Here is a 15,349-nt window from a genome sequence, read left to right on the forward strand (position 1 = left end):
ATGGTAACATTAGAAAAGTTACTTTTCCTTAATATTTATTGGAAATCCACCTTCACCATTGAATTGAATTTTTAATAACTATTTAAAAACAGATGTTAATTTTTCTTCTGAGATACAGTATTAGGATTTTAATCTGTATTCTGGTTTTCTACATAGGACAGCTAGGCCTGCCATTGTGAAAAATTGTGTTTGGGTGTAGTCACTGTACGGACATGTTAATATTAAATTTCTACATGTCCTAAGTTTAAATATCATGCACTTTGCCTTGTGAGCTTCAAGGCCTTTATAGGGGTGACTTACTTATATCTAAAAAGCAGGCTGTGAACTGCATTTGTACACCACTACAGTCAGGCTAACAAGGGTAGGTCCGGAACCATGTTTGAAGTGCCACTGTAGTGGATGGCATAACAGTGTTGATAGCCACTGGTGTCCTTTAACTTTCAGGCCATGGATACACTTCTACCATATGCTAGGGATTTATAGGCAAGTTGAGTACGCCCATTAGGAAAATGCCAACTCAAAGGGAGAGCACAGGCACTTTACTACTGGTTAGCAGGGTTACAGTGCACAGATTTCTAAAGGCGTCAAAAATATAGAGTCCAGCAAAAGGTGAAAATTCTGGGGTGGCCATGCAGAAAAGATGAATTTCCTACACCCAAAATATCAGTGTACTTTTAAAGTGGTAGTGAGTGCTAAACCGAGAATGTTAATTTCCTCTGATGGTTTTGAATAGTGTCCATAAAATGCCTTCACTAATGCACCTTAGACTCACATTATTTGATCGATGGATGCATCTCTTATCTAAAGATTGTTGTTTGTGATTTGCCTACTCACTGTCTGTTCTATAGGAATCTGGCTGATGTGAGTAAATGGTGGTGGAAGCCTAGGTAATCCTTTGTTAGAAAGCAGTAGAGGACACGGCATAAAATGGCTGCCCCAGGGAGGTGCTAGACCCCCGGAAGTGGAACAGTTGAATAAGTGGACCCAGAAAGCTCCATTGATGGATTTATTTTACAAGGAGAAGCTGGGGCAATAAACAGGGAACACTTTTGCATACTTAGTGAGTCTCTGGAAGAGATGCTCAATTTACAGGGATGCTGTCTACGTGGTGTCTATAGGATGTAAACGTCATAAAATATGACACTTGCAGTATCTGTCAATTATCAACACATTTTTGCAGTTAACAGAGTTGTATGTGTTTTAAATGTAACCTATCTATGTGGGAATATATCACAAAACCCTTTGCTTTTATTTTTAATAGCCGAAGATCTTGAAGATGACGATTCGGATGCGTCTTGCCTCACGGTAACGAATTCTAGATATTTAGCAAATGTCTCACTAGCTGGTCCTACTTGCATAGTCTGGTTCTACCACCCTTTCTCTGTATGTTCACAGGAAGGGCTCCTTACATTACACATTAGCCCTGCCCCTGTAATACAGAGCAAGGTGACAATACAGAATTAACACCTCTTTTATTTACTATTACTAACCTTTGCCTGCCAACCTGCCTGATGTCACAGTGGTCAATTTCAAATAGTCCACAGTTTTCATTTTAACCAACATCATCCTGCATGCTGTGGCTGTTATGCCCATCCATACAGCAAGCAGAAAAGAAAACAAACTGCAGATCCCAGAATCCTCTATGGTGTAGGCTAAAACACCTGGTTGGCTGAAGGTAACGTGCATGCTTGGAAGCACTGTCTCTGACAGCATAGATACTGATTCCCCAAAAATGCAGGGGTAATGCAAGTGGTATCCCGCACTCTTCGACCCCTGCTGATAATGACTTTCGCCATCCCTAACCCCTAGCCAGACACTCTTTTGCTGCTGAGGGACAAGGGAAAGGGTACAAAGTGGAAGCTACAGAAAGTAAAGGAGGGTGGGTCTTAGATTCAATTTTGCTTTCTGCTCCTGTCACTGTTTTCTTCTCTGCTAAGAACAGAGGTGCAGAAAGGGACTGCCAAATGTACCAAAAGGCACAATGGGGGTTTGTGGCTGCCACCATTGGCTACCTTGTCACCAGTACCAGCCAGAGCCCAGGCAGGAAGATTTTTCTGGGGTGCATTTTCGTACTTTCAGTTGCAGGAACTATGCTGTATTTGCATGTACTCTGTTGGAGAATAGGGGACTAGTGACTACTAAATGCATAAGAATCCGTTTTCCCATCTTTGCAAACCTGATAAACAGGAGTGGTTAGAGCCCTGACTTACTCTATACAGGTGGGGTCAGTTGATTCAAAGGTGCGCCTAATTGTGCTGGTCCTCTAGATGCTGAGACCGTGAGTGAGTCTGGGAAATGTAGTCTTTCGGGTCCAAGTTTGTGTTTTCCATTGTCCTGGGCGCCATCTCTTTCAGGTTTCCAGTTACCCAAACATGTAATGAGACCCGATTAACCTTTATTTGTTTACTCCTCTAACACAGGGACGTTTGGAATTCAGAAAGACTACAAAGTAATTGTTTACTCCTAAGCTTACTTAAATGAGAAACCGGCCTTGTACTATTTGCAAAAGGATGACTATCCTTAACGTAAAGTACAATGCAGCTCAGAACCATAACTAAGCACTTAGACCTGACAAATACTCACTGTAAATGCATAAACCGTTCACTGCCTCAGATCTCCTGGCAGCCAGTCTGTTCTCCTGTGGCTGATTTGTAGCAGTGATCTAGTGTAACCATCTTCCATGTGCCTAAGTGAGGAGTCCCATCTGTTAAAGTTTAGAAATAACTTAAGAACATAGCTTTACTCAGCATTTCTCAGTAGAACTATGTGGTACATGCCATCTGGAACCCTGTAGTGCTAAGATGATACTGAGCATAAAATAGCAGTTTACCAATTTACAAAAATTCAAGGAATCTTACTGAAGTCAGTGTATTAGTAGTACATTTGTCAAAAGTGCATAGAAGGACAATAGAGCCCAATTTGTTTACCAGCTGTCAAAGACCATATTTTAACTCCTCAAATAGCAATTATCTTTGACACGTTATTGTATTGTAATAGTATTTATATAGCGCTTACTACCCCTGAAGAGGCGTCAAAGTGCTTCTCGGCGAGTAGCACGCTACTCCAGAACCCAAAAGGATTTAGTGGTGGATTAGTATAGGGAAATATGAGTACAGTTTTAGTATTATCATGAGTTAATTTAAGCTGCGGATATGTGAGTTTGTTAGTTGGATTGACTGGAGTAATGGAGGGGTGGAGGAGGGAAGAATCCAGAAGTGTTAATTGGGAGTTTATAGTAATAGGATTTAGGCTTGGGATGAGTAAAGGGGGATGGAGGAGGGAAGCATCTGTGGAAAGTGTTAGGGAGATCATAGTAGAAGGAGGGGTTTAAGATGAATTAAAGGTGAGATAAATGAGGGAGAATTTAGTAGGGTTGTTGGGAGATCATGGTAAACTGAGGTTTGAGTGAGTTAGATGGGGAAGAGAAGGGAAGAGCTTGGGCAGGGTTATTTAGGAGATGAAAGTAGTAGAATGGATTTGGGATGAGTCAGAGTGGGAATGGAGGATAGATTGATAGAGACTTGACATATGGTGATGGGTAGACAAAGTAAAGCTTACAAGAGAGTAAAAATATAATATTTTTTATTTATAATTTATATCTATATATATACACACATTTTTGATCATTATTTTTATTTAATGTATTATTTATTATTATTAATATATATATATATATATTTATTAGATTTATTTATAATTTGAATTTTATTTAGAGATTTTATTTTATTTTTATTTAATGTTTTCTCTAGTACAGTAGGACTAGAGAAATAAATAGATATGTAAGTACATAGTAAAGGAATATATGTCCAAGGAATATAATAATGGGTATAATATGAGAAGAAAATTTGTAATGTAAAAACACAGACTTTCAAGATTTGTAATATTTTAAGTTAATTAATAAGTGTACTTTACTAACATTTATTTATCTTTACTCAATTTTTGAATAGCCAAATACCTATGATAATAAACTTTTGATCAGTGTGATATAAAATGAGAGCAGGGATTCATAAGTATCTAATAAAACAACATATCTAAGAGCTATGCAATGACCTATGGACATGTTAAGCATAGAGTAACATATATATATATATATATATATATATATATATATATATATACACACATACATACACACATACATATACACACATATGTACATACATATACATATTTGAACCGTGAGTAAATATACATTAGTTAAACAGGTTTAAAGAGTGTGTTCAGTTTATTGTTATGACATACTAGCGATACATATTTTCTAAAGAACTATATATATCTAGAATATTCACATAATCAGATAAAAAATATTTATCAACACAGGCATATGTAGTCCATAGCTGTTTGAATATGGTGGTTATGAAGGAAAGAGCCAACTCTTGAGTGGTCTTCTGAAGACAAGATAGTTATCTGTGGATCTTATAGTTGGGGGTAATGGATTCCATAGTTTGGCTGCTTGAACGTAGAAGGATGTACCACCTATAGTCTTTTTCTTGTATGGCGGTGTTCTAAGGCGGGGTGCCAATCCTGAGCGGAGGTTTCTTTGTTGAATGTATTTGGTTATTTTGTTTCTGATAAAAAGCGTTCCTGTTCCATGTATAGCTTTGTGGGTGATACAAAGCAGATTGAAGGTGCATCTTCTGGCAACGGGTAACCAGTGTAGTGCTCTCAAGGCAGGGGAGATGAGGACTTGTGGCTTTACATGTAATAGTAGTCTGGCTGCGGAGTTCTGAATACGTTGTAGTTTTTTCATAATAGATAGAGATGATCCATTGTAGAAGCCATTGGCATAATCCAGTTTGAATAGTACAAGCGAGATAGTAGCCTGCACCTTGTGTGGAAATCTGAGGTGGGGGAAGATGCGTTGTCCCCACTTGGGCATTCATTGTTAACTTGGAGTCCATGGTGATTCCAAGGTTTTTAACTTCCTTGGATAATTGAGGAGGTGGTCCGAGATTGTCAGGCCAGGTGCACAGTGGATAATAATTTTTCCAGTCGCCACATATGAGTATTTCTGTTTTGGAGGCATTTAGTTTGAAATGGCTCCAAGTCATTCAATGATCAACGGCTCTGAGGCAACTGAAGATTAGTGAGTTTTCAATGTTTTGGGTCATTCTAATTTAAGTAGTATTTGTGTGTCATCTGCATAGTTGTAGCATGTGAGATGAAAATCATTGATCAGTTCTGGTAATGATATCATGTAGATGTTGAAAAGCAAAGGTGAGATGATTGATCTTTGGGAGACCCCTGCTTTCATGAGGTAGGGTTTGGATGAGAAGGGGGAGAATAGATGATATTAGTTTGAAGGTAGGATGTAATCCAGTCGAGAGCAGTCCCTTCTATGCTGGCTTTGTGGAGTCTTTGAATTAGGGTGTCATGGTCAACCATATCAAAGGCAGCCGAGAGGTCCAAGAGAAGTAGTGCAGCAACTCCATTGCGGTCGACTGTATTTTTAAGATCATCCCAGATTGCTATGAGTACTGATTCAGTGCCTCTTCCTGGGCGGAATCCAATTTGGTAGTGTGAAAGTATAGAATTGTCTTCAATGAATTGTGACATCTGGGTGAATTCTGCTCTTTCTAACAGTTTGCCCAGGAAAGGTCCATTTGTGATTGGTCTGTAGTTTTGCCCAGGAAAGGTCCATTTGTGATTGGTCTGTAGTTATAGCGTCACTGTTAAGTGTTGCCATTTTGTTCAGTTTGGTACCGCCTGAGGCTGAGGTGAACCTTCTTTTGATAATATTTTAGAGTCTAGAGACAACCTCTAAGATGTCCTCTTTACATGGGAAATGTATATAGGGTAGGCTGAAAATATGTATTTGTACCCCAGTTTGTCATCGCAGGAAGTCCTGCATCAGGGAGTTAGAACTAGAGCAACTTTGGACCACCCAGCAGCAGGTATGAAATGTTCCAAAACTTGAAACCTAGCTATTGAAGTTGTAAAAAAAACTGAGGTGGTAGTACTTCTAAGGGGTGATTATAATGTTGCTAATTTACAATATTTGACCCAAGCCCCTGTTTGATTTAATCCAAAAAATATTACAACTTCAAATCTATATCTAAGGTGTGCTCTAGCGTTCATGCCAGTAGAATGATTTCCACCATTCTAGTTGAAGGGACCCTTTGCGGAGTCTTGTCAGGCACGTAGGCCATGTTTGATGCTTGTAGAAGCAATGTGTCATGTCCACCTAGTACTGCTTTGTGCCAGGAAAGGCTCCATTGTTATTATGTTTTTTGGGGGGGTTAATGGAATGAGGGTTAGGAAACCATGGCTGAAGGAACATGCTTCAGTACACCGCTAACAAGAGATTACTTTTGTACTTTTGCTCGAAAGCAGGACGAAGAAAGAGGGGAAGAAAAGTCTGATGATGAGACAAGCAAGAATCTTCCCGCAAGTCCGGAAACGTGTTTGCAGATAAACCTTGTCTATCAAGAGGTGATCCAGGAAAAGCTGCAAGAAGTGGCCCTTCTACTTTCTCAGAATAAGGAACGACAGGTAAGCAAACTTCCTGTGTAAGTGGAAGCCTGCACTATTGCCAAGATGCTTCGAAAGGTTGCATGACCCTTGAATATGGTCAACCCGATTGATGCAGGCATGCCTGCCTGTGTATTGCCACAAGTCGAGATCGTTTTTTTTTTTTAGTCCTGTGACAAAGGTAAAAAATCCACATCTCTGATTATCACCCATCTGCTGATGGAGGGAGAGGCAGACTGGCCACTAGGGACATCCTAGGGTTCTATTTTTTGTAACACTCAATACCTTTGTTATATTTAAAGTTGGACCTACACAAAAATACATAAGATATAATCAAAGCCTAATGTAATGTTATCACATAGTCTTTCAAAGCTTCATCTAAATGCAAGACCCGCCTACACCAAATTCTATTCAGTTGTTTCAAACAATGGGAATATCCCCCACATTACTGTCTCAGTGGCAAGAGAGTGCAGCGTTTTCTCTTGTCTACTCTCAAACTCTTGTGCAGATGCACAATACCATTTGTTTAGTGCACACAATTTCGAGCTTAATGTGGCATATTATAAGTGGTGCCTGCTGCTGACAGGGCCGCACTCGGAACCGAAGGCGCCCTTAGCAAGTTTTGTCAGACCCGCCCATGTAGTGAGCGAGTGCAGCGAGTGACCCTGACCACAGCAAGAAGTGATTGGAGTAAAGTTTTCGTGAAAAATGCAAATATGGTGGAATTCACTACACATTTTTCTTTGTCAAACATTGTCCAGTCATTTCATGGATGGATGGAGTTGGAGACAGTGCTGCGTGGCTCAATGTATGAATATTTGGATGGTGAGGAGTGAGTGAATAAATTGATTCAGGAATAGATGACAATGAATAAGGACTTTTAGCTTCGTGGAGAAAATGATTTCAATGCACCGACCAAGGGTGGGTGCTCTGGTTTTCATTGTAGCTTTCAAGTTTAAACATCCTGCTCCCCAAATACTACGACCAGCAATCATTATGATACATGCATGTCCTGGACATATTCAAAACCGTTTACTGATTTAGCCCTTCAAAGAATTAAACAAAAAGCATTAAGCTTCGATCTAATCAGGAGAGAGAATGAGACAATATAGTGGTGAGTTGCACAACAACTTTCCATCAATCCTGGCATCCACTTGACCACATTGTGTGATCCGAACCAATTACCTTTTCAACAGCGCCTCTTTTCCTTCATCACACAAGATCACCTTGAAGTACATCAGTTCTGGGAGTGCGGTGCATAAAAGAAAAGGACTATAATGTAGCCCCGTTTATAGTAACTCCATAATCCACCTAGAGGGGATAAAAAACAGCTTTCCTCTTGGTTCATTAATAGCTTCATAATCCGTGGAGGGCTGATAGGTGTATTCATGTTTCTAATTCATGATTAGAATCTGTCAGGTCTAACAAAGCAACTCAATGCAAAGGCACAATCGAATTTACTAAACTGAAATGCTTTGCAAATATCAAAAGATAAAGACATACACTGTTTTGAATTTTGAAGAGTCTTTATCATGTATGTACTGATCTCACCGAGCCAAGTAACAGCATACCAATCCTACCCTCCTCCCAGGAAAACCCTGATGGTCAGTGCTGCGTGTGGCGCCCCTGCAGGAGACAAGAACCACCCACATGTAAGACAAATGGTTTTGAAGCACACTTTAAAAACCATTTGTTTTGGGTTATATTTTTTATGAGCACTGCAGGAAGGAGACGTGGCTGGCCGGTCCCAGTTATAAATCTTGCCCCTGTGCCCGGTAGCGCCAGTCCAGACCTCGGTGCTGCTAATATTACTGGTCTTGGTGCTGCCCAATAAGACATCTGAGTCTTGTAAATAGAGCAGCAGTTCCTGATCTTTTGACTTCTGAAGACTGACACTAAGGGGGTTATTACAACTTTGGAGGAGGTGTTAATCCGTCCCAAAAGTGACGGTAAAGTGACAGATATACCACCAGCCGTATTACGAGTCCATTATATCCTATGGAACTCGTAATACGGCTGGTGGTATATCCGTCACTTTACCGTCACTTTTGGGATGGATTAACACCTCCTCCAAAGTTGTAATAACCCCCTAAATCATTAATGGAATTCTAGGATTGCACTGAATCAATGCTGGATTCTGGGGAGCCCTTCTAAGTCATTACTGGTACTCCGGGGCCAGAGCTTAAGCAATTTTTACCATTTGAACTTAAAAACAAAGCCCAAAAATTAAAAAAACAAGTATATATCAAACAAATACACAAATGATAAAATATTTTATTTAATTCACAAAGGCCCCCCCCTGCCTTGACAACAATTCTGTTAGGGAACCCTGAGCCAAGTCAGTTGTCATTTGCATCCTTAGGGTAGGCTAGGCTATTATTATTATACATGGTACATTGTAGTTTATTAAATCAAGCACAAGAATATAATGGAGGCAAAGTGATAGAAAACAATTGCAGAGCATCGCACAGTTTGGTCAGGTGCAGTTGCTGCGATTAATCCTAGGTTGTCTGGTTTCACAGTAGGCAATTCAGTCTTTAGATGGGTATTTCTTTCCCTCGTTTTTACATCAAAAGGTAATGCTTTGACTTTAATTCATCGCGCAAGAGGTTGGAACAGAAGCAATATGCAGCGTCTAGCTCGAGCCTTCAGTGGCTCCTATGCCTCTTTCACATAATGGCAATTAAAGAAACAAAGGCATATCGGGATATGGTTTGTCAATCATCAATAGTTGGTGGCGAATGAATCCCAACACCACATTGCATAAATCCTTGTTTCAAGATTCATAACTTTATCACTTTTTAGTGAGTGGACAATAAGACTGTGCTCTCTTCCCCATTATTAAAATCATGATTGTTGGGTTCCAGTCCTGTTTCTTTATCATATTCTTACTATCAGTGTTTAGTTTTACGTTTTTCCTATCTCTGTTAAGAAAAGAGCAAAGAAATATGCTCAGAAAGTGGATATTCAAGAGTGCACAATTTGTCACCAGGGGAGGCTGAGATTAATAAAAACCAAAAATTATTTTCCATACTTTCCATCTTGCTCATTGCACGCTGGGGTGTGAGTGATTCCGATGTTGAGACTCAGAAACTATTCTGATCAAAAAAATGCCACTGTGCTGTCGAACCTGCCTGTTATTTAAGTACAGTTCACAAACAGCATATTTTGTCAACGCAATAAAGCTTCAATAAGGATTACATGTTAATTTAAATGTTTTAACCTGTAACCTGTAACCTTTTGTTTTTTTCAGTGAATAACCATGGTTTTTTTAATTAAAAGTATTTTTAATTACTATACGTTAATCCAACCACCGCCACGCATGGCTTTCAGCCATGTGTAGCGGGGGTTGGCCTGTGGCTAAGCCCTGCAGCAAACCCCTATAATCACCCAATCCTGTGCAGCGCACGCCCTTCAGCCTTGAGGGGCCAGAGACCGTGGGTGCTGGGGGTTGGCCACAGGGCCTGTCTCCTTGGGTGTGAGAATAGGTCAAAAAGGGTGTCACTGGGTGTGAGTGTTTCTGAGTGTGAGAGAAGGTGTGAGAGGGTGTCTCTTGTTGTAGGAGTGGGTGTGAAAGTGTCTCTGTGAGTGAGTGTGTGATAGCTGTGCGTGAGTCTTAGTGGGTCTGTGAGTCAGTGCATGACTCCGAGTGGGTCTTTGAGTGTCTATGTGGGTCTATGTGTGGATGCATTAGTGTCTGAGTGGGTCTGAAAGTGGGTGTATGACTCTTTGAGTGAGTCTGTGAGTTGGTGCATAAGTGTCTGAGTGCTTCTATGAGTGAATTATGTACTGTATGATTAAATCTGAGAAATGAAGAAATCGTTGCTGTTTGTGAATTTGTCGCAATGTTACACCGGGGGGAGACACGCTGAGCGTTGAGACGTATTAGCGAATATCGCGTGGAGTAAAAAAAATATTTTTAAGGTCATAATTTGACCCTCAAAGACCCCAATATCACAGCCCTGGGGTCAGGGTACCTTCATCCAGAACCCTTATTTCACTTTTCATTTTATTTTTCAGCCCTGGGGACTGTGACCTGTTACCTAAAATGGCAGCCTCAACTTTCTGTTCAGGTTGCAGCCAGCCAATCACAGCATTCCTGGTGGCGCACACATTGGTGAATTCGCCGTGATCGCCGCAAAAACTTTGTGACGGATCCGTGGCCCTAGATATACAAATTTATTTCCCCTTTAATAGCTCACAAATTACTGAACGGATTTACACCAAATATCCAAAAGCTTAATTTACGTATTAAAACCTACCTTTCTGCCAAGTTTGGTGCAATTCTGTCCAGCGGTTCGGACTGTAGTCGTGTTAAAAACTCTTGTGGGAATTAACATGGAAAACACACATTTATGACTCTACTCTTTTTCTTGGTTCTGACTTGACAGATCACCCTAAAACTTCCCATGCGCAACAAGAATCATCGGCACACTTTTTTTGGGAAAATTTCGTTAAGATTCGTCAAACAGTGCCAAAGATATAGGCGAGTTAAAAAATTATTTTTCTGTGGAAACATGGCCCTAACTAAAACTACCTACTAGGGGCATGGCCAAGATGGCAATTGGAGTAGACGCCTGAAACTCAGCTAATCTCCAGGCTCAACATAAATCCTGATATGAATACTCCATCCTGACCTCTAGGCAGCCTTAATTGAGGACTCCTGGTGCCTGCTACGGCCTGGTCGACCTCTGATTTTTCTGTACCCCTGCAGAGTCAGGCGGAGCACGGACAAGAGCTATTGCAGCCTGCTTCACAAGTGCAGCCACACCTCCGGAATGAGTGCTGGCCCGCGCACTCCAGAAGCTGGCTTCCCGCGCCACATCAGGGATGTACGGAGGACCGCACTACACCCAACGGGAACCCGACTGCAGGCTCCTGACAGGAGTGAGAAATTGCAGAGGAGACGGAGCCGATGCCCCCTGAGTGCTGCTGTACGCCACCGCAGTCCTGTATGGGACTTCGATGAAGGCCGAGAAGGGACGTTGGCACCATAATGGCACAATAAGCGGAGGAGGTGTCTGAGGGGTTAAATGTGCTGCACCAGCTCGCGACCATACAGATTAGTGAACGTCCGTTGTCCGAGCGATATGTTGTGCCCACAAACTGCCTCTGTCATGCTGCGACATGGCCGGCAGAGTGCCACGGACCTAATAAGCAGCCATTCAACAAAGAGCTGCGAACCGCACCCCCCTCTCCAGAGGGGACCAAACACTCACCTTCAACTCACCTACCAGTAAGCACCACACTACCTAAGTGCCATCACTGTGATTCTGGGCCTTCTCATTAAAGACCTGTGCTGCAGTTCAGCGGATGGGATTACATATACAGCAACCAAGCACTACTGGAAATTGCATTGCCCACGAGTCATTGTTAGTGTGCTCACATGCCCTAGAACAAAGAGGTTTGCCAGAAGTGGACAGTGAGGTAGGAGAACCAAGTGCATCCTCCTACTGACATATTATCCAGGGGGTCACCCAAACACAGTTGCTCTGCGTGAAGGGGGCCCTGCCCTTTGCTCACAACTATCTCCTGAAGATACTGGATGAAGAAGCATTACTCCTGCCATCTGACTTGGGGCCATTGAAGATGCCCGGCCTGGGTGTCCTACTTTCTAGAGCTTCCAGCATGACAACCCCTTCCCTGTGGATCCGGACTCTTAGTGGAGACTCCAGTTGATAACTGGTGTTACTCGTCTCTTCCTCCCATAAGTTGAGGAGCATCACAAGAATAGCAGTACTTAACTCCATCACGATTTCATTTGGCCCATAACACAGTATTTCCGGGCATCTCAGAATTGACCACATCCACCAATCCCTACAGTGGTGAAACCTAAAGCCGCAAAACTATCCCTGTCCTCTTCATGTCCACACTATTTAGTTTAAGAAGATTCTGCAAGCCATATGGGGCACTAAAACTACACTGGAGACCAAAATCGACACAGTGTCACTGGAAGTCGGTCTTCTCTGTGCAGATCATCAAAAGTTGCTACACACAGTTGATGACATAGTGTTGTCGCTAGCAACCATGCAATCTACTGTCCAGAAGGTACAGACCCAGAGGTAGTAACGACGTGTGGAGGTGTCCTCCCTCCACTGCAGAGCAGAGGATGCAGGGGGATGATTGAGATGCAATAATGTCCGCTTGCTAGGATATCCAGAACACGCAGAAAACCCCAACGCTGAACTCTTTCTCGAGCAATGGTTGAAGGACACAGTGCTGCCAAACAGATTACCCACCTTCTTCTTAATAGAATGGGCACATCGGATCCCAGGCATCCCACCACCACCGGGCGCTCCTCCTCGTCCGCTAATAGCCCATCTTTTCAATTACCGGGATCGTGCCCTAATCTTTCAGTGCCTACGGACCAAAGGTCAATGGTTATTCGAAAATACTACCATCACAGCTTATCCAGGCTACACAGTGGAGGTGTAACATAAGAGGAACTCATATGCCAGAGTTAAACAACATCTCCAAGAGCACAGCATTAAGTATGCTCTACTATTCCCAGTGTGCGTGAGGGAAAGGGAGAAGACCCACATCTTCCAACTCCTCGGGTGTATGGACGTGGCTGCACGCCAAAGGCCAGCATGGCCATCTCAAGAGGAACTTAAATACGAGTGGTGGTTGACCCCCCTGATCTCGAAGCAAACCAAGCTCAAGCATTGCTTGTAACAACCCAGCACATGTAGAATTAATACGCCATCCTGTGTGAGGAATTTACCTTGGACCATGATTCCTCTGTCGGTCACTCCAACGATACAGCCATCAACTCCACGAAAGACCCAGTGGTTACTCCACATACGGAAGATGATCTCTAACTCCGTCTCACCCTCCTTTTTGCGCTGTCTGACACATCTGCATGGCCAGCTTCATCAGTGAGGCAACATGATTGGGAAAGGAACCAACGCATAGATGCACTATGATATGGGGAGACCCTCATAAGTCTGATAATCTAGACTGGCACCACTGGCAGGACCATGTTTCAACAGTCTTCTTGTCTACAGGTGAGTTATTGGCACACTAGGGCCCTGGCAGTGCTACAAGTCATTGTTGAAGACCTAGACTCTATGGCGGTCTGGTAAAGTGGGTAAGACTGTATTTGATGTGGGCCGAGAAGGTCAAGCACACCCTACATGAACACTCACACCCCTAACATAGCTTTCCGAATGGACAAACTTTATTTCTTAACTGGTTTTAGTTACTATTGTGAACACACTGGGGTTTTTGGCTACGAGGAACTTGTTTGTTGAGGATTCCTGTGTTCTCTTATGGTTACCATTGCAGACGCTGAGTGAGAGGAGGGGAAGGGACAATGAGTGATGCAGATTCACAGATGCTCCTGTCCATTATCGTAGTAGTGCATCAGGTAGTAGACACACACTAGAGATATATAATGCAACATGAGTACTCGTATCTCCACGAATGTAATGAAATATCATGTATTAACATGGAACATGAGAAGCATGGCGACACATACTAAATGTCACCGGATTCACACATATCTGAAATGCCGTCAGCCTCACATAGTACCATTTCAGGAAATGCAACTTACAGACATGGAACCTCAAAAACTCAAAGCTAAATGTAGGGGGCAAGTATATGGCATTACAACATCGGCATATGTTAGGAGGGGTTTTAATATTGATGACCCCTGGCATTCCATATACTGTGCCGCATCTAAATATAGATAACAAGGACCGACAGATATGTAATCGTAACATATATCCGCCTATGTTGCTGATATTGTATATTAATGCATGCTGCTTTTGAGTTTTTCATAATTATGGATGTTCCTCCTCAATCTCTTCCCTTCTTTATCTCGCCTTTATGTTGTTTCTTAATACCAAATTAACAGCAACTGTTGGTTTTGTTATCTTATCAGTGCAAAAAAGCAAATAATAAAAATTGATAAATAAAAAAAACTAGAACTACCTACTGGCGACTGCCAGTAGTGTGTATATATATATATATATACACATATATAATACAAAATGATTATCATTACTGATCAGTAGTGAAGGACAGAAGGTGATGTTAACCCATAGGGAGATGTATGACCTAAACAAGGACTTTAAAATGCAGGAAGTATGCTAGTACATACTAGGAATGAAATTATTAACTCCATAAGAAAAAATATAACATACACATTAGATGTCTTCCCTTAAAGTACATAGAAATAGACTCAGTAGCATTTTAAAGTACATAGAAATAGACTCAGTAGCATTTTAAAGTACATAGAAATAGACTTGGTAGCATTTTAAAATCTTAGTGTGAGAGAGACATGTTATTTTAGCTGTATAGATAATACCAAAAAGCATTCATGTTGATTAAGTGATAAGGAGAGTATATGTGAATTTGGTTAATTATATATTATAGTATTGGAAATTAAGACAACTCGAGAGGAGAGTGCAGCAAAAAAAGTGTTTTTTCCAAAAACGAAATCCTGGTACCAGCGTAGAGTCCTGAAATGAAGAAAAGTTGAGAAACATTCTGTGAAAATTAGTCGAAACCTCTTGTCAGATTTGTTTTATTCTGGCACTCTAGTTCGAATCAATCCTAGGTCAAGGGAAGCAGCCCATTGTGTCTTGGAGAGTCACACCTCATTTTTAGGAATATTAAGCTGCTAAGACATAGCTGAAGGGGATATGTCCAATTGCACAGATCTATCTCTATGTAACCCACTGGTTACAGGCATACATTTTCATAGAACAGCTAAGGGATGTAACATATTCATTCTTCTTTACTGTGAACATTCAATTGAGAGTGAAGTGATGGATAGATGAAATACTATAACAGTGTGCCACCCTGGGGAATGGGAATGATATAATGGGAATACCTTCTAGTATAGAATGTAGACAGAAAGGAGACATAATAC

At 41.5% G+C, this 15,349-nt stretch overlaps 1 protein-coding gene across 2 annotated transcripts in view; it reads left to right on the forward strand.

Annotated features, from left to right (window-relative positions):
• Nucleotides 1-15,349, forward strand: part of SNAPC4 (small nuclear RNA activating complex polypeptide 4) — a 178,444-nt gene that overhangs the window by 31,582 nt on the left and 131,513 nt on the right. The window contains exons 3-4 of one of the 2 annotated variants that reach the window (XM_069241609.1): nucleotides 1,262-1,305; nucleotides 6,334-6,492. In XM_069241609.1, the coding sequence (XP_069097710.1) occupies nucleotides 1,262-1,305; nucleotides 6,334-6,492 (203 nt within the window). Of the gene's footprint in view, nucleotides 1-1,261; nucleotides 1,306-6,330; nucleotides 6,493-15,349 lie in introns of both variants that reach the window. The other variant, XM_069241608.1, reaches the window with a different exon arrangement.

Source organism: Pleurodeles waltl, chromosome 6, assembly GCF_031143425.1.
Source record: "Pleurodeles waltl isolate 20211129_DDA chromosome 6, aPleWal1.hap1.20221129, whole genome shotgun sequence".
NCBI lineage: Eukaryota > Metazoa > Chordata > Amphibia > Caudata > Salamandridae > Pleurodeles > Pleurodeles waltl.